The 24,170-nt window shown below is 43.2% G+C and overlaps 1 protein-coding gene across 1 annotated transcript in view; it reads left to right on the plus strand.

The window, feature by feature from the left end:
- The first annotated feature begins 10,192 nt into the window (after window positions 1–10,192).
- Window positions 10,193–24,170, plus strand: part of FNTB (farnesyltransferase, CAAX box, subunit beta) — a 61,507-nt gene continuing 47,529 nt past the window's right edge. The window contains exons 1-2 of the mRNA XM_045810579.2: window positions 10,193–10,418; window positions 23,997–24,061. Coding sequence (XP_045666535.1) covers window positions 10,275–10,418; window positions 23,997–24,061 — 209 coding nt within the window. The 5' untranslated portion in view covers window positions 10,193–10,274. The remainder of the gene's footprint in view (window positions 10,419–23,996; window positions 24,062–24,170) is intronic.

A 24,170-nucleotide genomic window follows, 5' to 3' on the forward strand; every position in this document is an offset into this window, starting at 1 on the left:
GCGCGGCGCGGCGGGAGCGCGGGTGGGAGGAGAGAGCGAGGGCGGCCCCCGCCCGCCCCTTCCCCTGCGCCGCCGCCGCCGGCGTCCCGGGAGAGGGGGCGGGGAGCGCGCGCCGGAGCGCGGCGACCCCACGGCGGGGGCCCGGCGGGGGCGAGGCGGGCGCGCTTCCCGGCGGGAGCTGGAACCCAGCCCCCTCCAACCCCCGTGTGACGGACCCGCGACCCCGGGGAAAAGGTGCGGACGTTCCGAATGCGGGAGTTGAGGTGAGCTCCCACCCGGCCCACCTCTACCAAACTCGGCTTACGGGTCTGCTCACTTCTCCCCAGATCCCATCCCGATCCTGGCCCTGCTAACCCCGCCCCGGCACCCCGCCCCTGCGGGAGCCGGGTCGGGCCTCCCAGAGTTGGTCCTCACCTGGGCTCACCCCAGGTCGGAAGGCCTTGATCAGGGTCTGCATTCAAACACCCATCTATTCTTGAAGTCGCTGTCTCCAGGGACGCTCGAGAGTGTTGCTAGAATTCTCTCTCTCTACCATCTGGCTTGCCGGTAACCCTGTGTGATGGTGTCTGCCCTCCTCCAACCCCTCATCCCAATTTTAATTTAAACGGGTAAAATTTCTGCTGACCTCTTCCACTGGGATGAGAAAGAACACAGATGATCATAAAAACACTTCTGAATGCACAATCCTTCAGACAGGCAAAAGTATCTGTTTTGGGTCTAAGATGCTTAGGGTAGGTGCTCAGGATGCCAATACCTTATTTCAGACCACGCAGTATTTCAGCTGGTGTACACCCATAACACCAAAGAACGCATGGGCCTCCTTCAAGACCTAATTTACTACCACTGAATGTGTTAACACCAGAGAGAGGCAAATTCTGTTTTCTGGAGTCTAGAAAATTGTGTATTCCTAAGAAACAGTATTAGGGGTGAACAAGCCCAGCTCATTAGATCTTTAAAAAGTGATGAAAAGTGTGTATCTGAGTATTGGATAAGAGAATATATTCTTCAGTAGTAGGTTAAGGAACACAGTAAGTCCATCTTCTTGACTTGAAGAGTTGTATTTCAGGCAATGTGTCTAAATTTATAATAAAGAGGAAAAACTCCTGAACCTAATAGCTACTTTGATGACATAAAAAGTTAAGAAAATGGACCCCCGTGAATTCCATTAAGAGTTTTTAGATTTCCAGGCGTATTTTTCTTCACCGGATTTACACTGGGTTTCAGGTGCGTGCTGGGGTCTCTGGAGTTGGGCACACTCCACAGCTCCTCCACTCACTAGCTGTGCAACCCTGAGCATGTTACCATACACCTCCATGCCTCAGTTTCCTCATCTGTAAAATAGGGATGTCCTCACAGGATTGTGGGAAAGATGAAATAATGTATGGCGAGGACTTAGCGCAGCACTTGACGGTACTCAGTAAGTGCTGGGGGACAGAAACCACCTGCAATGTTTTCCCTATGCATACATGCGTGCTGAGTGTATCCCACAGATGGTCAGGGATGTTTTCCAGGAACTCAGGCCATCCTGCCGGCATTCTCATCCACACGACCACACACAGTGTGGAGTGCAGGTTCAACTCAGCCTGACCCCCTTTGGGCACTGCAATGGGAGTTGATTGGCATCGTAGTGGTAAGTACTCTCTGCAGCGTGCTTAGTGGGACCATTAGTGGCTCTCTGTGTGCTTCTGTCCAAGAAACAGGAAAGAAGATGCTACCTGAGGTAAGTTCCTAGTCCAAGAAGAAACTTCACTTTGAAGGAAATGGCTTTCCCTAGGCAAGACAGGAAAGGAAGTGAGGTTTCCTGAATGAATCTGGGGAAATAAATACTCATTATCCTGGGCGGATGTCAAATTCAGTAGCTTACATTGTTTTAAAAACAGAAAAGAGAAGAAAAAAGGAATCATCTAGAAGTCCAAGCTGCTAGGCACCTGGATGTGTCCATTCACATCCTAGCTCAGCTACTTTCAGAAATACGTGTATGTGTGTGTGTGTGTGTGTGTGTGTGTGTGTGTGTGTTTCACACACTGAGATGGAAGAGCTATGATTTTGGGACAGTGTTAGCAAAAGAACTATATACACTAGTGAAGACAGCACAGTTTGCTTTAACCAGGGACTTTATAAATGAAATACCTAATTACACCTCCTTATGTCAGCGCTCAGTGGGACGTTCTGGCATCCTCCCCAGTTGAGGTCAACTTGGGCTGGGACAGGTTTCAGTAGAGCTGGGAGACGTCTGAGAATGGTTGCTGGATGTCTCTCCCACAAGAAGCCTCCAAGAATCAGTTTCTCAATTATGTTATGCTCATTTTTTACCAGGGAGACAAGTGCCTGTTCCTGCTTCCTGCCACCCCCAGCCCAGCCACACTGAGCATGCTCCCTGTTTAAACAGCGAGCAGGGGGCACGATTGTGGGATCTGCCATCAGAGAGGAGCGCGCTGATAGGCAGCCTACGGCTGAGACCAACACAGCTGGGCCATGGGGCTCCTCATTAGCAAAACTTTATGCGTCTTCCAGACTCACACCTGTGTTTCCAACTTTGGCTGACATAAATCATGTGCTCACCTTGTAGAAGGATTTCCGCCTTATCTCAGGATTAGAGGAAACAAGACAGAACCCCACTTCCCCATCATCTCAGTGTTGTCCTCCATTCATATCCTCTTTCCCTTCTTTTTTTAAAGATTTTATTTTTAAGTAATCTCCATATCCAACGTGGGGCTCGAACTTAACAACCCTGAGATCAAGAGTTGTGTGTTCTATCTACTGAGCCAGCCAGTTGCCCCCATCCTTCTCCCTTTCTATCTCTAATAAATGGAGAAAGGGGGGAAGAGAGTCTGAAATGACAAGGGAAGAGGGGAGAGAAGGCAAGTTCTCAGAGACATGCGCATTTTGGGATGGGGACTAAAGGAAACAATCCTGGTGGTAAGTCAAGCTAACACAAAAGGACCCACAGTACCACTTCAGGTTGTCCTTGGTGTCCTGGCCACCACCATCAGGACTGTATTAGCTCAGGCTGCCGTCACATAGTACCACATACTGGGTGGCTTAAACAATAGAAGTTTATCTTCTCACTGTTCTTGAGGCTAGAGGTCCAAGGTCAAGGTGTTGACAGGGTTGGTTTCTTCTGAAGCCTCTCTCCTTCCACCTGGCCATCTTCCTATTCATGTTCTGTGCCTTTCTGTGTCCTACTCTCCTCTTCTTACAAAGACATCAGTCACATTGGATTAGGGCCAAAACATAGGACCTCATTTTACCTTAATGGCCTCTTTAAAGCCCCTATCTCCCCAAATAGTGACATTCTGAGGCTTTAGAGGTTAGGACTACACCATATGAACTGGAGGTGGGGGAGACACAATTCAACCCATGATAAAGAACAAATCCGGGAGCCTCATCAGACATTTCCTGGGCGCACATAGTTTTTAGGAATGATTTCATCATCGTGGAATAGAAAGTGAAAGTTAAGCTTTCCCTGTGGCTTCCTAATAGGTGGTCTGGACTGTCGATGAGAGGATTTCATGATGGGAAAACCTCAGAAGATTCTTCCCTTTATGATTTATGAGACTAGAGTTGAGAAGACATAACTAGTAACCACCAACCAAGCAATGTATGTCATATCAGACTTTTACTGTCAAAGTTATGATGGGGTGGGGACAAGATATAACCTGCAGTTAGGAATCTATGTAGGAACGAAGTCATAATGGTAGATACCATAACAGATAAACCCTTCACTCTCAGGCGCTCATATATAAAGACTTCCCTCTCATGTAAAGTGTGTTCGGCAGCAAGGAGGTGGGAATGGGGATGGCTCTGTGCTACAAAGTTGTTTAGGCCCCCAGGGTGGCAGAGGCTCTGATGTCTTCAAAGAGGACTCCCACTGTGGGATTCAATTTAAAAGCAAGACATGCTCTTTTTAGTATCTGCCTTGCAGGAAGGATGGAAGAAAGTGCCCGCCAAACAAGGATTGGGAAATACCACCCTCCAGTCCCTCACACTTCAAGCTTACAGGCTTTCTTTTTCTAACTAATACCCCTAAGACCCCCTCTAAGACTGCCTTGTACACAGCAGGGGAGGAGGGGGCCCGTGATACTTCGTAGGGAAGATGAAACTTTGGGACACTCAACAGGGGAGGGGAGAGTTGACCCTGTAGTCTTGAGTTTGCAAACATCAGGGTAAACATCAGGATAAACATCTGCCTTCGGCTCAGGTCAGGACCCAGGGTCCTGGGATTGAGCCCCACATTAAGCTCCCTGCTCAGCGGAGAGCCTGTTTCTGTCTCTTCCTCTGCTGCTCCCCTGGCTTGTGCATGCTCTTTGCCACGTAAATAAACAAAATCTTAAAAAAAAAAAAAAAAAAAGTCAGCAAACTTCAAAAAGCCTATTTGAAAGGAGTAGTGATAATATACATTTGAAAGAGGTCACAATATTTGTCCAGAAAATCACTTGGAATCTCTAAAGGGATTATGGCCATTTGTCCAGTGGAAGAAAACACTTAAGATCTCTTCGTTACTTGAGATTTTGAACTTTTAGAACATGGGGCATGAAGTTCTTTTGAATATGGAGGGCTGCCCTGGGCACTGACATCCTGCTGGGGGAGAGGGGAAGAGAGGAAATTGAAGGGCTGGACCTGGATGTAATGGATATCACTTTTGCCAGTGGTCCACTGGTCAGAACTCAGTCACCAGGCCCTGCCTAAATGCAAGGGGGACCACTGGGCAACCAGTGCCCATCTGTGACTCCCTGCTCTGGAGGGGGAACCGGACTCCGGTGGACAGCCAGCATCTCTGCTGCATAGACAGCTCCCAACCCTGCCTGTGTATCTGCGTCACGTGTGGTGCTTTAAACAATGCATGTGCCGGGTCTCCAGCCCCAGGGATTCTGACTCGGCGGGCCTGGGCTGGTGCCTGGGAGAATCTGTATTTTCAAAGGCACAGCCTGGGTTGAGAGTCACTGGAATGCTCTGGAGTGGGTACCCCTGACACTGTCTCTCAACAGTTTTAAAAATCATTTCTCAGCCTCCTCACAGTGCTCTTTAATTGGCTTCAGTTTTGTATCTGTTGGTAAAATACTTTTTGCCATGATCGAAGGGGACTAAGAGTCAATACTTTGGACAGGTTTTCAGTAATAATGTATAATGATTAATAATATATAATTTGATGAATTTTATATCAATATATAACAATAAAATAATGCAGGTATGTGTAATTGATGACTTATTGATTTCTGAGAAGTGCAGTTGTTCCCTGTGCCATAAAATCATTGTATTCAGAAAACTATTCTTTTTTGAGCGATTTGAAACTTTTTATATTTCCTTTTGTGTGCTATAGGAAATAAGAATGAAAAAATAAAATGTCACAATTTCCAAATTCTAATGTAATCATTTAAAAATGATTACCAGAGAATATTTATTCTGTTGTAAGTATTACTAAACAGGGGCACCTGGGTGGTGCTGTTGGTTGAGCATCTGACTCTTGGTTTTGGCTCAGGCCATGATCTCAGGGTCCTGGGAACAAGCCCTGTGTCTGCTTGAGATTCTCCCCCTCTCTCTTTGGGCATCCCCCACACTCTCGCTCTGTGAAATAAATAAATAAATCTTTAAAAAAAATGTATTGCTAAACACAAATATTACATATTAAGGTGCTATCTTCATTAAACAGATTAAAATTAACTACTCCTTTCCCATTCTCCCACTGCATTTTGTATATGTGTCTTATTTTGTTCATATTTATTTAAATATTTTATTTTATATTTACTTAAATAGATTGATTTATTTTGTATGTATACAGCGTCTGTTTTTATTAGCTAGGGAGCTCCTGACAGGTAAGGCCAGTATTATGTTCATTGCCTTTATCTTCTACAGTGTGTTATAGAAATGAGTTACGCAAAATGTATATTACTATGACTGGAGATCACTCACATCATTTAACCTACTCAATGCCTGATATTGCCAGAGAATAAGCAATGAACAGTACAAAAATCTCTGTCCTGAGAGCTTACATTTTGGTAAATAAAATAAATACATTAAATGTAGGGTCTGTTTGCTGGTGATAAGTGCTATGGAGAAAAGTGAAGACAGCGTTATTGGTACAAGATGGCAGCATTTCAGCTTTGCATGGAGAGCCCAGGAAAGGCCTGAAGGGAAAGGAATTTGAGTTAAGCTAAAGACTTGAGTAAAGACTGCAAGAAAGGAGTAGACAAGTCTTGTCTAAATCTGGGGGCAGAGCATGGCAGGGAGGGGATAGGGAGCATAAGCACTCTGAGGCCGGCCTGAGGCCAGTGCGGGGGACAGAGTGAGCAAGCGGGACAGTACAAGGAGTAAAGGCTATGTCATTGGGGTCTTCTAGGCCATGGTTAAGAACCTTGATTTTGACCTTGAGTGACATGAGAAGAAGGCTTTGAGCAAAAGGGTAACTTTGCTTATACTGAAAAGGTTCAGTCTGGCTTTTGAGTTTGTATTTGGCTGCAGAGGGGCAAGAGCAGAAACACGGAAAACGGGGAGTTAAGAGATGAGGGTAACAACCCAATAACATGGTGGCGGCTTGGACCAGGACCCTAGTGGTGGAATCGATAAGCAGTGGTCTGATTCTGGATATGCCTTCCACAAGATTTATGGGGAGTGAGAGAAAGAGAGGCACCAAGGATGGACTCGAAGTGGAGGGATTATGTTGGCGCAACTGAGATGGGGAGACTGAGTGCAGAGGTTTGGAAGGGGTGGACACACTGTTGGAGACGCCTGTTAGACATGTAAGTGGAAATTCAAACAGGATATTAGATATGAATTCGGGAGTTCAGGACAGAGATCCAGGCTGGAGATATAAATGAGGGAGTTTTCAACCTAACAGTGGTATTTAAAACATCGAGACTAATTGAGCTCACAGGTGATGAGTGTAGACAGAGCCCTGGGGTGCTCCAAAGTTAAGATGTCAGGAAGATGAAGAAGCAGCAAAGGCTAGTGCTGGACCCTACAAGAAAATAGTTCTATGAGAAGGGAACTGCTAATAACAAATATTGCTAGGAAGTCAAGCAGGAAGACAGATGAGGACTGAGAACTGGCCCTTGGATTTAGCCACATGGAGTTTAACAGGGACTTGACAAGAGCTGATGGGGAAGCCAGAAGGGAATGGGTTCAAGAGGGACTTGGAGGAGAGGAATTGGAGACACTGATAGGGAGGAAATGAGTGGTGGGAAAGTGGCTAAAGGAGGGTGGAACCAAAAGGTTTAAAAATGTCTTTTCCCCCCAAGAATGGAGAAGTAGCCTATTTAAGGGTGATGGGCATAATCAAGTACAGGGATAATGTACTCGACATTTTAAGAAAGACAAGGGAGAATTGCTGGAGTAACATCCTCCAGTAGGGCATGAGGGGAGAGGGTGGGGCTGACCCTCAGTAAGAGCTGGGCAGTCATCTGTCCAGAGAAAGAGGGGAACAGGAAGGACAGAATAGGATGTCACAGATGTTCGTAGAGGAGTAAATGTGGGGAGGAAATTAATTACCTAGCAGGATAATAGATGAGTTCTTTCCATTTTCTAATCTTTACAAGATGTGTATTATTATATACTTTCAGAAGATATTAAAGGAAATAATTCATGCCGACATACGGGCTTCTGTGAGTAATGCAGTGAGCGCAGTTTTAAAGCCTACTCGATAAGCTTACTCTAGGGTCAGGAGCGACCTCTAGTGGTTCCTTTGGGTCATTACTTTTTTCTTGTTTTCTTGCTCTTGAATGTACAAAACAGTACTATCCACATTTTAATTATTTTTAAGAAACAATTACGATACGCAGCTTAATTTCGAAAAATACCAGGCATCTGTAAAATAAACCCAAACCATCTGCAGTCCAAGCTGTAGTTGCTTTTAATTATCATTATTTTCTCCTGTAAGTATATCATTCTTTGCCATACTGCCAATATTTACGTTCATTCTGCTTCTTGAACCAGTGGTTTTATCAAACCCAGAGGAAGGACAACTGGTGGGCCATTGCTGATCCAAGACTGAGCAATCCTCTCAGTGCTACACAGAGTACAAACTCCTCATATGTTTCATTCCTTGTTTCCCTTAATCTTTGGTTGTCACTGGGTTTCCTCTGCCTGGGATATCCCCTCATCCTGCATTAATTAACTCATTTCCTTATGTGAGTCTTTCCTGATCTTCCAGACTACCGTAAATTTTCCCTGTTATATAATCTCACAATGGCCCACGGGTCTGCCATTTCCCCCAACTGTAATGAAATAGTCAATTTTGTAATGATTTTTTAATGTCTGTTTCTTCTGGTAAATCATGAGCCCTGTAAGGGTTGAGACTCTGTCTGGCTTTTTCACCACTGTCTCCTCAGCACTTAGCCCAGTGCTCAGCACATAATGGGGACTCAATAAATACCTATTGAATGAATAGACGGTATCCTGCAGGAGATTCTTGCCATGCCCCTTTCAGGTCCCATTGCAGAAGAGATTGCATTTCAGAAATGGATTTCTATTTCTTGAATACAATTCGCAATTGCCTTAGGTGCACCTGTAACAGATATAACAATTTGTGACAAAACTGTTCCAGCTACTCTTTCAGTAGCTCGATTTATATTTCTAGCCAGCAAAGCAACTCTTTACAAAGAAGGCTGAATCCTTAGATGTGACTCAGACCTTTATCAGACCATTTCCCCCCAGAATAGAACCAATGGAAAGACAATAAAATTCAAATATAGAGGGAAGTACAGTGCAGCCATATCCATGACCCCAACCCACACAGTGTTACTTATCCTCAGATTTAGAAACATTCTGCCACCTATAGGACTTAACTCAGCAACAGGACCACTAAAATGGACATGATGATAGTGTTTACCTGCTTTTAGGTCACCCCAGCCTCATCTTTAGAATCTTTCTGAGAGCTTCTATTTAACACCAGAGATGGGTAAGAGGGGAATGGTTGGTTGTGACATACCACACCACAGTTCCTTGTGTTCAAGACTTGTGACTTGGAATTGAGTGGGAACAGAGTAAATACTCTAAGCAGGAAGTTGTCAGACTCTATTTGGAAATCCTGTCATTATGGTATCCTCTGTCCCTCTTCCCCAATTCTTGGCATTATAATTTTGATGTAGTCCTTTCAGGGCCCTGAAAGAGGGTTTCTTCTAATCCTTGTCCAAAGACAGGATTTTCCTAAAATCACAACTTTAACATTTTTATGTAGGCACATATGATGATTAACCCTACTCAATATGAATTTTGTTTATTCTGAACATCTTCAGATTAAATCAACAGATTTAATATACATACATATATCTGTGGCAATGTTCTCTCAAACTTGTTCCTTCCTCTCCTGGATTTCTTCCTCATCTGGTTCATGTGGATGGCTCCTTGTCGTCCTTTGGGTCTCAGAGAGGCCTCAGAGAGGGTTGGCCTGATACACAATCTAATTAGTCCCCTCTTCCTTTCCTCTCTCTCTCACAGACCCTGTTATTTTCTTCCATACCATTTATTGCAAGTCTTCATATATTTACTGTATTCATTAATTCTGTCTATTCCACTAGACTGTAAGGTTCCCAAGGGCAGGGATCTTGTTTGTTTTGTTCACTTTTGTATTCCTAGGTCCTCGCACAGTGTTTGACGTATTGTTGGTGCTTCCTAAACAACTGAATAAACGAATATTTCCTTTGTCGTTTCACTTATGCTTGTTCCTTCTACTGCACTTTAGTTCCTGCTACTGCATTGTAACTCTCTGGCGGATAGGAGACAACTCCATTGCCCCTTCCCTCCATCACGGAGTACAGAGAAGGCAATTCCCTTGTTGAGGAGCCCAAGGCTTCTCCTGGGCGGCTGTCACGCACCCCAAAGGTGCGCAGTGATTCTATTCGTGTTTGAGTCAGGAGAGCTCTCAAAAATGTTTTTACAGTTCCACTCACGGTTCTTGGGGACCCAAAACTGAGAACTACTGCCATTACAATTAGGTGACAATTAGCACAATGTTGAAGTGTGCGTGCGTGTGTTAATTTGCATAACGAACCGAGGCGTCCTACACCATCTCTCTGAAATGAAATCCAGATGGATAGACACATCCTTCCTTCCTTGCGCGCCAGGAAGCTGAGCCTCCTGCAGCAGCTCCTCTGCCCAATGGGGGGCGGCAGCATCCTAGTAGCTCGCTCCCTGAAAATGTGTAGGTGGGTGGAGAGAGATTCGCGTTCAAAGTCTTTTTGACTCTACCGCTCTCCGTAGCTTCTTAGCCCGCTTGAGTTTCAATGCGCGTTGTTGTTTGACGAAGGGAGTCCTATACACCGCCTGCTGCTCTCCTGATCATGGCTTCTCCGAGTTCCTTCACCTACTATTGTCCTCCATCTTCCTCCCCCGTCTGGTCAGAGCCGCTGTACAGTCTGAGGCCCGAGCACGCGCGGGAGCGGTTGCAGGACGACTCGGTAGAAACAGTCACGTCCATAGAACAGGTGAGGTGGCCGGACTGAGCGAGGCGCCCACGCGGGGGCTTCTGGGAGCGGGAGTCCCGTCCGCAGGGCCGTAGGCGTGCGGAACTCACCGGGGAACTACTACTCCCACAGTGCACCGCGGCGCCTCCCCTCTGGGAAGCTCTGGGAGCCCAGGCTTGGTTGGGTTGGGGAATGAAGCGTTTGTGGGGCCAGGTTGGGGAGGGGTCGTTTTCAGGGTTGGATTTGGAGGGAAGGACAGTACCTGGGTCCTCTCTGCCTAAGGAAGCGGAGAGAATCGTGTTCTGTGCCTGGAGGACTGAAGCAGCCCGGGCGGGTCAGACAGCCAGTTTCATTCTGCCGGGACATTGGGAGGTTTTCAGATGGGTAGTGCTCTTTCCTCACCCTGCTCGTAGTTTTGGGACTTAGAGGGGAGAAGTGGCCAGACTGCGGTCATGCCATTCCAGGATCTGTTTAATTGCTGACCTGCAGTGCTAGGCGTAGGGCCTGCCTCGTGGGTGGGCATTTTAGTAGTCATTCAATCATTTGAGCGCCAGCAAAGTATTGGACACAATGTGAAGCGCTAGAAATACAAAGAAAAGAACAGTTTCTGACCAAGAGCGTGGCACAGCCTGGTTGAGGAAAGCAATACTGTCTGGAAAGCGCTATAATAAAATTATACATTTTTAGACGACTTATCTTTAATTCACTAAGGCCTCGAACCTATAATTTTGAACAGTGCCTGAGGAATGAGTAATGAACTCTAGTTTTGTTTTTCTTTTCATTCTCCATTTGGAATTGTACCCAAGTTATTGTGGAAATGTTTGCCCATCCATCACTAAAAGTGGTTGAGGTGATTCTTTTTAGTACTAACAAGCATCAGGCGTTAGTACTAACAAATAAAATACATCTCTTAGCAAGGTCAGTACCCAGGCTTATGCTCGGAGGGACTTGCTTTGACTTTCATACCTGAACTTGGAAGCCTGCATTTTGGCAAAATTAGTAGTGATGGTTATCATACTTTATATTTACGACTATGAACATAATTATAACTTTATAACAAAAAAATAAGGACTTGAATTATACGCATAATAGCTGAAAGAATATTATAACTGGAGATTTATGCTACATGGGTTTTAACCCTTACCTTTTGAATCTAGCTCCCCAGCTTAAAGTTAGCCCACCAGTGTGTCCTTCTACAGAACTCTTTTGCGAAAGATTGCAAAGAAATCTCCCATCAATGAAAAACCTACAGAATCTTTGCAGTATTCCTAAGCGACGGGCTGTAGAGTTTATTCAGGTCAAGCTTTTTCCTTTATATGTGAGGTAAGACTATTGGGTCACTTTTTATGTATTTAACTGACCCAGCAGATAAGGATATGGACAGAATACTAGTGGAGAAAAGGAAATCAGAAGCGGGTCTGTTAATTTAGAGACCAGGACAGAGACTTACATGGTTAAAGAAAGGGCAAGTCAAAAACAGGAACAGTATCAGGAGTTTTACTGATCTGCTCTCTTTTTCCCATACTACTTTATTTTTCAGTTGAGTGTCCCTGCTTAGTTCCTGCCAGGAAATACTAGCACTTATATTTTAAATGTCTAGGCATAATAAGTGATGCAAAAATGGATGCAACAAGATTCTGGGCTGCCAAGGGTCAGCCAAGGCCAAGGCTAGGCGCCAATATGGAACATTGTTATTACAGGGTGTCTTTCAAATCTAGGCCCAACTATGTGATAGATAGTAGAGCCTCTTGTTTGTCTTTTCCATCATTCTTCCAGTTCATATTCTAAAAGTCTGGGATAAACAGTTCCAGAGAGTAGGAAGATGATGCAGTATCTCATACAAATGGTTACCTCAGGGTCGGCACTACTAAGAATCATAGTAGTATCCATTTACTGAGTCCTAGTTCTGTGCTAAATGTGCTAAATGCTCTCTATACATTGTATCACTCAATCATTTTCCATTTCACAGACAAGAAAACTGAGGCTTAGGTACTAGGTGGGTAGGTTAATGATGTTATATATTCATAAGAAATACCAACCTTGTTAGGGGGAGTTGTCTACAGAAGATACTAGTTATTCTTTTGGTTCTGTCCATTTATTCATAGGGATTTACTGACATGGTTTAATTTTGTGCCATTGCCAATAAGAACAAATGCTTATCTCCTGTTTCCTGTCTGATTATCAGGAGACTTTATTTTTTTGTTAAGCAACAATTTGATAATAGGAATTAAACCTGTAAACAGTGTAAGGAGCCCTTAGCTATGGATTCTTCTGTTCTATTCATTCACATTTTTATTTGTTCAACAAATACTTGAGTGTCCTCTCTGGGCCAGGCTCTGTTCAAGGCAGTGGACAATAAGGCAATAAACAGAAGAGGCCAAGTTGGTACCTTTATGAAACTTTTCTTCTAGGCCAGGGAGACAGTCAACAAAAAAGGGAAAAATATCTATCTATCTATCTATCTATCTATCTATCTATCTATCTATCCATCCATCCACCCATCCATCCGTCTGTCTATCTAAATATCCATCTATCTGTCTATATGACTTTAAAAGAAGTGCTGTGGAGAAAAAGAGGATAGGAGAGATGAAGTATGCCAGGAATGGGTGGGGTAGGAGCAGGAACGGTTTTTATATCAGATGGTAAGGGAAAGCATCTGATGATGTGCCTGCCACTTGAGCTGAGACCTGAAGTAAGTGAGGGAACAAGGCATGTGTGTGTCGGCAAGAAGCATTCTGGGCAGAGAGAGCAGCAAGTATAAAGGACCTGAGGTCTTCCTAGTGACTGGTGAGTGAAGAGTCACTGTGAGGAGAGAGGTTAGTAACCAGGAGAATAGGAGATGAGATCTGATCGTGTGGGGCCTCACAGACCATTGTAAGTATACTTTCAGTTCCCCTGAGTGAGGTGGGGAGCCCTTTGGCTGGATAGCTTCTTTTAACCTCCCCAGATCCACTCTATCCTTTTCCACCCGGCTCTGCAGATGTGCCCCAAGAGGTGGACCTGCGTGGACAGGCTCCCTCGCCTTATGGCTTCTGGGTGTATTTGGCCATGGGGCGTACTGATAGGGAATGAGAGAGAGGCAGAATGAGACCAGCGCATTTACTCCTTTCCTGAGAGATGCGTGGTCTGGAGGGTTTCTAGACTTGAGGTCACAACTCTTTTCAGGTGCCTTCCATTGGAGCTCTCTGGCACCCTCTCCACGCCTTCTCTTCACACTTTTCAGGCCTAGGGGGGGATTGAGTACCCCTGTGTTGCCTATCCTAGAGTACTGCACCCTCTCTTGTGGTTTCCCTACACCTGCCCACAACTTTGTAACTAGTTCCTTTATAAACTCCCCTCAAATCACCCACTTCGAACATGCCATCTGTTTCCTGCCAGGAGTCAGACTGATCCAGGATCTGAGAGCTTTGACCAATCTGACTAGCATTTTAAGAGGCCCATGTAGGTCACTGTTGGGATTGTGAGGAGGTGAAGAGGGGTGCAGGGGGACCAGTTGGGAGGCTGTGGCAGTAATCCAGGTGATGTATGATGGCAGCTTAGCTCAGGGCTGTGGTGGTGGAGGTAATGAACAGTGGTCAGGTTGTGGGTATTTTTAAAGATTTCTGCCTTGACAAGCTGTTTCCCTGACGGGTTGGTACATGGAGAACGTTTTACAACTCTAGAAAACAAGCTGTGGTTGTCTTCCTTTTTTGTGCTATCTGCAGTTACCCCTTTGCAAATGCTCTGTGATTCAGTCTAGTAGGTTGATACCGGCATAGTCTCAGAGGTAGCAGGCCTGCCAAAAACAGCTGTTTACAGAAGGTACTACTGCTGTTTTTCTTTTAGTTTGTCCTTAGAAACAGGGGCAAGAGCATCCTCCACTTGAAATGGCATGAGGTCATTAGACAGCATTCAGTCAAGTGACAGTCAACTATGAGGAGTATCTGGAAGGATTATCAGTCCTAGTTCCTGCCCTCAAAATTCTTTTCTCTTAGAGAGAAAAAAGAATATGCCTGAAGCAACCACAGAATAATTTACAGAAGCACGTAAGTAAGTGCTAAATGATGACTGCATTGCGCAAGGGTTTGGGGGAGCGGAAGCCATATGTTGTGGGCTGAGGTGGTCAGGACAACTTCATGGAGGATGTCGGATGGTAAAGGATGGAGTTGGGGGGTAGCCATTCCAGTGAGAGAAGCTGGTAGGAGGGAAGACTCCACCCTACCGGGCATGGAGGGGGCAGGTCGGCTGTGTAGGAAATTAGGTCAGCTGGGTGGGTGAAGCCACTGGGATTGGGGGTGGGTGTTGGGAGTGGGATGGAGACAGGCTGAGGAGCTGGTTTCAAGTGTCGACTTGTTTCAAGTTATAATCTCTGAAAGATCATTAAATGGAGGTGAAACAAGTCACTGAATATGATCAAACTTACTAGTTTTTTGTGCTTCTGATAAAAGAGATCAGAGCTCTGCTTGGTTACATGGTCAACAGGCTAGCTATGGTGAATTGGTTTTGCTGTATCGAAATTCAGCATGTATCATGTTGCTCAACTCTAAGACAATTCCAAATATCAAATTTCCCCCAATTTCCCTATTAAAAAATCCAAAAAAAGTTTTTTTTGCCAACTTGAAAATACATGTACTTTTAAGTATGTAAGTGAACAAATCAAAATTTACATTTTATTTATTTATTTTTAAATGTTTTTTAATTATATTATGTTAGTCACCATACAGTACATCCCTGGTTTCTGATGCAAAGTTCGATGATTCATTAGTTGCGTATAACACCCAGTGCACCATGCAATACGTGCCCTCCTTACTACCCATCACCAGCCTATCCCATTCCCCCACCACTCTCCCCTCTGAGGCCCTCAGTTTGTTTCTCATAGTCCATAGTCTCTCATGCTTCATTCCCCCTTAAAATTTACATTTTAAATTTAGGTACATGTACCTGTTTAGAATCACACACTGTAAAATCACACTAATTTAGAAATATTGTTTTTCCTCTTTATTTATAAAAAAATTTTCTCCAAAATCTCCACGTACATCTTTGACTTTAGTATTTTTATCTTGCTGGAGCCACATTTTGGGTAAACCAATGTGTTTTTCCGGACCACAGTTTCAGTGTTTTGAGATAAATCCCTTTTAAATACGGGTAGGAATATTTTATCCCAAGTTACAGGTACCCACCTGTGTAACATTAGGATCCTTTTACAACGTGTCCAGTTGGTGTGTATCTGTGATCACCACAACTTAACTCCTATTCATTTTTTAAGATAATCTTTAGAAGGGTTTACAATGGCAACTTAACATGTAGAAGTGTGAGTTCATATCCTCAGGAATAATTGCTAAATCTGTGCTTAATTTGTCATCTTTCTTTGGTACCATCAGCTTACCTCTATAAGCAGCCAAAACAAACCTTGGCTGAGGTTGTTTTAGGCTGAGTATGTCAACCCCAACTGGTACTTTGTATTCAAAACAAAGGATTGAAAGAACTCCTTATAGGAAGAGGTGCCTTGTAAGGATTGCTTATGAAGTGACTTGTTTTTCCTGAAGGTTTTTTATTTTGTTTTGTTTTAGGGAAATCCTTGCCTTACATTTAACCTACTAATGATTCTTTTACTGGATCTTCAGCATTAGCGTGAGTATCAGGCAGCAAGTCCACTTTCTGGAAGGGTCGTCCTTTGGAGAGAGGGGGAGATGTAGGAAGGAGTGACAGTTCATGGTATGAAAGTTGGTGCCTCATTAGATCGGCTTTAGATAGATGCTGTGGAAGAGATGGTTTTCACCACTCATCTGTGAATAGAAATTATTCTGTGCTTCTGAGTGGCCTCATTCCATCCGGCATTATTTTGGGGCTCCTGACAGTTACCAAGCTAAGTTCTTTAGGACACAAAACAGGCTCGTAGACATTTATAGCTTCTGGGGCCATAGTTCTTACGTATAAAATAAGCAGACATGCCAGAGGGTGAGCACTTCATTCTTTAGATTTTAAGGATCCCATTCTATCATTATTAATTTATTATTTTTCTTTTAGTTAAGCTTTACCTCATGTGCACATTAACAGAAACCAACAGTACTGAGGAAATGGAAGTGTGGACACCAGCAGGAACCAAAGGACGAGGGACTAGGGAAAAGATTGAACCAGCAGACCTCAAAGAAGGGGGACTATGGACTGATTCCAAACCAATGGAGTATTGCAGCCGCCACCACTAGTTCCCAGCGTGGAATCTGAAGATAGAACCGAGGGCTGGGGCTTAGAAGTTACTGCAGCTTGGCTAATAGAACGCCCCGTGTGCACCACCAGCAATTTCCAGTCTGGATTAAACCGGCAGACTCCATTAATGGGGACTGTGGACTGGAACTGGGGAAGGGAGTCCAACGCGGAATTGCAGATTCAACCAAGGGCTGAGGACTGGGGCTAGGCCGACCAGTAACCCTAGACTGGCAAGCCAGTCAGATGGGGAGCTCCACTGAGCGAGCTTGCTGGCGGTCCTCAGCAATGGCGAGAAAGACCATGAACTCAGAAGGGTTTGCAGGGCACCATACCTGTTTCTTGTTGTCTCCAGATGCCACCACAAATTTGCTTTGGATCCCAATGCTGCCACCTAATCTGTTAAAGACCAAAATTCAGCTGAATAAATTTGAAGATCTAATTGGCTTTAGTAAACAATTCATTAATCGGGCAGCATCCCATTTAGCAAGTAGAAAGGAACTCCAAAGGGCTACAGAAAGGGAAAGGTTTTAAAGGCACACAGAAGAAAAGGTTTATTTTGGGTGAGGTCCCCCTTCCATGGTCATGTCCACAGAGAGGGCCCATGTGACAGGTTAACATTCTTGACTGGTTAAGATTACATTTCTGGGGGAGGTTGGAAGTGCAGTTAGGTTAGGTATTAAGCCCCAGTTTGGTGACCTAGCATAAGTGACTTTATTTTGGGCCTGTGGCTTTCTTTTTAACACTGTTGTTGATTTTTTTTAATCCCTTCTCCTCTTGATGGACAACTGAGCTATTTCTAGATTTTGGATATTAATGGCTATAAATGCTACATTCTCATAGAAGTCTTTTTTATGAGCATATGTTTTCATTTCTGTTGAGCGAAGACCTAAAAGCAGAATTGTTGGATCATAGGGTGGGTGTATGCTGAGTTTTATAAGAGACTGCTCTCCTTTTTCAGAGTGGTTGTACATTTTATACCCTCACTTGCATTGTATAATAAGAGTTCTGGTTGCTCTATGTCCTCGCCAACATTTGGTGTTGTTCGTTTTTTCAACTTGAGTCATTCTGCCGGTGGTTGTGGGTGGTACTGTTAAGGAGAAAGTTATTTGTGACACTTGTTAAAGGAAGTCTCTGCTCAAGACTTTATTACTACAGCGACGTTTGCAGTAGGGGAGAAAGATTGGGCTCAACTCTGAATACGACAAGGGAAACTGGGAATTTATAGCCAAGGAGCAAGGTGGAGGGATTCCTGGATGGATGCGAACTTACTAAGAGGAATGGTCAGGGGAAAGGAGGAATTCGGGGTAAGCCAATTTAACAGGCTTCCTCCTAAAGGGAGGCCAGGGTGAGCCGACATCACTGGGGGATGATGGAGGATGAGGAACACAGTCAGATACTGAGGATGATCAGATATTATGGGGAATTCTATCGAAATCAATTTGGTAGGATTCTTGCTAAAATTGGGTGATGAAACCATGGCCACAGAAGTACAAAAGTCAAGGCTTAGTTGGGATATGGATGCATCGTATGTGTGTCTGCAAATGTATTTGACTTTTCAGAAATTTTATGCCTAGATATAGTAGTCATGGTGAAATTTGGGTATTAAGTGTTTTGTTTTGATATGACTTGATTCTTAATAATTCCCTCCAACATTTTATTATAAAAAATTTCAAATATACCAAACAATTGACAGCATCTGTTTACCCTCCACCTCATCTTTGTCCTTCATATAAACTGTTAAAGGATACATTTTAAAAGAGGATAAAATCAAGACTCATACAAATATAAAATGAACACACCAAAGATTTTATTTAACTCATGGAACTGATAAGATAGGATAGCAGGTTCAGAAGAGAACTCGAAGTGCCACGCATTCACAGACAGGTAAGGTGCTGAGATGCTCAGATGCAGGTTAAGAATGCTGAGGTGAATTTACAAATGCATGCAAAACTCATCAGTATACATACAGTGATCACTAATTGTATTTTACCAGATACCATATTCATGTCTATGGGTAGAAATTATTTGCATAACTATCAGTTTTCTACACATCAACTTCTACACATACAGAGTGTGAAACAGCCTAGTTAAGGACAAAAGAGGAGGTAAGCCAATGGATCATGTAGCCAGGACACAATTTCTTCTGTGTGTATGTGTGTGTACACACATGTGTATATATGTATATGACTAATTTTTTCTGAATCTTTGACAATAAGATAATAATAAAGCATGCATCTCCAAAGAATAACATTCTTCTACATAAGGACAATAACATCTCACCTAAGAAAATAAAATAATTCTATAATATCATCTAATATCCCATTTTAAATTTTTAAATTTCCCCAATTGTCCCAAGGATCTTTCTATCTCTTTGTGTGTATGTGTGTTTTGAACTAGTCAAAGTTACTTTTTTTTTTTTTCCAGGCTATTTAAGAATTTTGAAGAGCTAATAATCCCTTGGGACTAAATCTTCTGGTGACTAATCCCGGTGGCCTTTCTTATAACATTTCATATAGCAGTGTTTCTGAAACAGATCAGATGCTTTAGCCTGTCACCTCCTCCCAAAAGAGTCATATCATTTTCGTTAACATGGTCATGAGCTGTGTGCCCTGTGCCCAAGGGAAATGAACCTATGGACCGTTTGCTATTTATACAAAAGAAAATTATCTGTTGTTATGGGGCTGTTAATCAGCCTTTGTATTGTACCTGGTTGCTGACTGCCTTGCCTGTTGGGGTTCTCATGCTGAAAGGAGAGATTGATTAGAATATAATAGTCTGTTCCTTTGGGATGGAATGGAAGCATGAAAATCCAAGATAAAATGAGAGCTCAGGGAAAGTGGGCGTGGTTTAACATCCGTATGTAGTATTGAGGCTGATTTTTTTTTAAAAATTCTGATTTGAGAGCTATATAATGTTCAGAGTTTTCATGGCTAGGGTGACTTTGTTTTTTTAATACTTAATGTCAGTTCTCTTATATTTAAAGTGAGGATTTTGATATATTCTTAAAAAGGAATTTAGCTGTAGGGGTGCCTGGGTGACTCAGTCGTTAAGCACCTGCCTTCGGCTCAGGTCATGATCCCAGCGTTCTGGGATCGATCCCCGCATTGGTCTCCCTGCTCAGCGGGAAGCCTGCTTCTCCCTCTCCCACCCCCCTGCTTGTGTTCCCTCTCTCTGTATCAAATAAATAAATAAATAAATCTTAAAAAAAAAAAAAAGGAATTTAGCTACAGATCTTGCCTGTAGATATTAAGCAGTTGTTATGACTACTTTCCTTAATTCTATCCCAAACGTTAAATTTCTAAATCTACTAATGTATTAGAGGTCCCCAAGACCAACTCTAGTTGATTCACCACAGGGATTCAGAGAACTCAGCATATAGTTGTACTTATAGTTATGATTTATTACAGCAAGAGGCTACAAAGGAAAATCAGCAAGTGAAAGGCTCTTAGTATAGTCTGGAGGAAATCAGACACAAGCTTCCAAGAGTCTTCTCCCAGTGGAGTCACATAGGACGTACTTAATTTCTCAGGCATCAAATTGTGACAACACATGCAAAGTGTTGTCTACCAGACAAACTTCTTAGAGACTTGTTGCTCATGGTTTTTACTGGGGGTTGGTCACATATGCACCTTCTGCCTAGCACGTCTCAAAATTTCAGACTCCCAGAAAAAGGTAGCTGCTCAGCATAAACCAGGTTGTTCATGCAGTTTCAGCACAGTGAGCCACTCATCAGTTCTTGGAATGATGGGGACCCTCCCCAAGTTCAGGTTTCTTTTCTTTTCTTTTTTTTTTTTTTAAAGATTTTACTTATTTATTCGACAGAGACAGAGACAGCCAGCGAGAGAGGGAACACAAGCAGGGGGAGTGGGAGAGGAAGAAGCAGGCTCATAGCGGAGGAGCCTGATGTGGGGCTTGATCCCAGAACGCCGGGATCACGCCCTGAGCTGAAGGCAGACACTTAACCACTGTGCCACCCAGGCGCCCCAAGTTCAGGTTTCTAGACACCAGCTAAGGGTCAACCGTTCAAGCTGGTCTTTCTAAGGATAGCAGTCTCACACCTGCTATGGTAACTCCTTTGTATATGACTAGCTTTTTTCCTTTGCTTCTGCTATACAAAGCGGAGCAAAGAATGCTTGCGTCTTCTCAGTAACAAATTTGCTCAGATTTTATATAACACTTGGCAGGCCATATGGGGAGAAGGGAAGGCAAAAAAGGATGTTGCATGTTTTGGAGACGACTTTGATTTTCTCTTCGCCAGATGAGTTCTTTTTAATTTCTATATTAATCCATTACTATTTGTCAAAAAAAATTGCAGGCGTATTGCTGAGTATTATTTTTAAAGTTGTACTCTAGAAACCGTACTGTGTGCTCTAAGGTGATCTTTTTCTAAAATATACCTGTTCCTAAAGACAACACGTAGAATGGGAGTAAATTTTGTTTTTTTTAAGGTTCTCCGGTTTAATCTCATCTATTTTGAAAGAAAGAATGAGAGCAGGGGGGGGGCAGAGGGAAAGAATCTCAAGCAGATTCCCGGCTGAGTGGGGAGCCTGATGTGGGCCGGATCCCGTGACCCCAAGATCATGACCTGAGCTGAAACCAAGAGTCAGTAGCTCAACCTACTGAGCCACCCAGGTGCCCCATAGAATGGGAGTAAATTTTTGTAAATCATGTATCTGACAAGGGACTTGTATCTAGAAACATAAGAAGTTATTACAATTCAGTAATAAAAAGACAACCCAATTTAAAAAAAAAGAAGTATCTGAATAGACGTTCTCTAAAGAAGATATACAAATGGCCAATAAGCCCATAGAAAGCTGCTCAACATCATTAGCCATCAGGGAATTGCAATCAAAACTACAATGAAATATTGCTTCTCTCCCACTAGTATGGATATAATCAAAACCATGGAGAGTAACATGTGTTGGTGAGGATGTGAAGAAATTAGAATGCTCGTACATTTCTGTTGATAATGTAAAATGCTATGACTGCTTTGGAAAACAGTCTGATAGTCCCTTAAAGAGTTAAACACAGAGTTACCATATGGTCCAGCAATTCCACTCCTAGGTATATACCCATACCTAAGTAGAAATGAAAACATATGGCCATCCGAAAACTTCTACACGAATGTTCATAGCGACTTTATTCATAATAGCCCCCAAATGGGAATAACCCAAATGCCCATCAAATGATGAATAATAGATTTAAAAAATGTGATATATCCATAAAATAGAATATTACTTGGCAATAAAAAGAAATGAAGTAGTGGTTCATGCCAAAACACGGATGAAGCTTGAAAACATTATGCGGAGTGAAAGAAGATAGTCATGAAGGACTGTATGTTGTGTGATTACATTCATATGAAACATCCAGAATAAGCGAATCTGTAAAGATAATTGAGGAGTAGTTGACAGGGGCTGGGAGGATGGAGGGTTGGGAGTGACTGCTAAGGGGTGCAGGATTTCTTTTGGGGGTAGTTAAAATGTTCTAAAATTGATTGTGGTAATGGATGCACAACTCTGTGAATGTACTGAAAGCCGTTGAATGATACACTTTAAATGGATGAATTGAATGGTGTGTGAATGATATCTCAACGAAGCTAACAGAAAAATATACTAGTTCTTAAAGAGAAGATAAAGGGAATTGTTATTTGTCTATTTTTATGAACAGCTGACCTCTAACACTCAGGTATTTGTTAGAATTCATAACTTAGATTTTCAGACATGAGTCCGTTACTAACTGCATTGGAATATCGCTTCTTCATTTGCAGAAGAGTGATTAGGAAATCTGAAGAGAAATGACACGGTGTTGGAAATATTTTAAGCACTTTCTGCCTTCTGTCTGTCAGGTATCCTAATTTAGCAGTAAAACTCCATTTTCCTCATCTAGTACTTGGCTGCTTATGTTGTCTGAGGGGGAGCTGAAGGTGGGTCTCCTCATGAAGGAGTTCTTGGCTGGACCCTTTTCTCTCTAGGGGTCTCAGTGTCAGAATGCGAAGGAGGCGATGGGCTCATCCATCAGCCTTGGGATATTATTAAGTCGTGTGGATTTGAATCAGCTTGTATTTGGGTAAAGGAAGTGAGTTTTCCTCCCATTTTGTTTTTGTTTCATTCAGAATTCATCAATTCACTTAGTTGAAACAGAATATTGTAGGCAAATCTTTATTGCATGATCTTACTGACGTATGTTTCTTGTATACTTTTCTGTCCCTTTCAGCTTACAGCTAAGGAAGGCACATGACTGAGAAGTGCAACCTGTCTTCCATTTAGGCTGGTGCTTTATGCTAGTCTTGTGTGAGAGTCTGGAAAGGAAAAGAATTCTGAGGAATCGGGACAACTTCCTTATTCCTCCTGAGTCAGATTCTGACAGTGGCTTCAGTCTGTTTTTTGAAGTATTATGAATTCCTAGCCATATTATCCCTCGAACTCATGTTCAGAGGCAAATATCAGAGTATATCCTGAAACCAAGTATACATGAATTTTAGATTGGCTACCATTTTAGATGATTCGCATCATTGCTCCCCTCATCATCACAAATACTTGCACATACGTCAAGGGCCCTAGACGCTCTAATTCAGTGGGTGATTCGGAAATAAGGAATACATTTTGAAATTCCCAGAGAGGACATTATTACGTATCTTGAAATCTCAATGAGGACATGCCTCACTACAAGAACAGGGATGCCAGTGAAAGGAGAAACCCTGTCTCCTGTTAACCAACCTGCTTCCACATTGCTGTATCCTTTCCTTATAGAAGCTGAACCGTGTGACCACATTGTGGTATATCTTGAGAGGAAACAGGTGATCTGGATTTTTTTGTGACCTGACCTTCTGGAATCCTTCGTATTATGGGACTGTAGAGTCCTGTGTGTGACATAGGACCAAGGACCAGATGTGCTGTGTCATTGGTGTTTCAATGATCGATGTTCTTGTAAATCCCTTAGGGAGTTTTAATACTGTTCAGTCTGTATTTAAGCGGTTCAGTCTGACAATAAGAAGTGTGACCCTTAGCAGGAATTAGTTTTGTATTTGTGAACAGCCAGTTAAGTGAACACCTAAACGGCTTCCTAGAGCAGACAGGAGTCAGTGTCTCAAGCAGAATGCCTTGTCTGCTCCCTAAGTAAGTGGTGCCAGTGTGCCAGAGTGCCAGACTCTACAACTGCCATTAGTTTGGATACATGGCTGGTTTACTGGAGAAGTGATTATAGTGCCAGCATGGTATAGGACATTCTCTCTGTTTCGTCTGTCTTGAGCCTGCCATCCCGCAGAGCCCCTGAATCGAGTCTTAAAGTCCCATGAAGTACAAAACCACACCAAGCAACTGTAGCCAATGGGCATTTGTGGCAACTGGAAGAAAAAGTTGACAAGAGGATTCATTTGTATTTCTTTCTCTCTCCCATCTCCTGCATTCTTACCAGGCAAAAGTAGAAGAAAAGATCCAAGACGTCTTCAGTTCTTACAAGTTCAACCACCTTGTACCAAGGTAAGCTGTGGTTAGGAGTTTGGGGGGATCTGGGAGATACCACCTCCTGTGCAAGCCTTTCTTCATTCGTCCTCGAGCCTATTCAAACTCAAGGGATAGTCTGTTGGGA

Source organism: Ursus americanus, chromosome 26, assembly GCF_024610735.1.
Source record: "Ursus americanus isolate L20-20 chromosome 26, mUrsAme1.1.p, whole genome shotgun sequence".
Taxonomy (NCBI): domain Eukaryota; kingdom Metazoa; phylum Chordata; class Mammalia; order Carnivora; family Ursidae; genus Ursus; species Ursus americanus.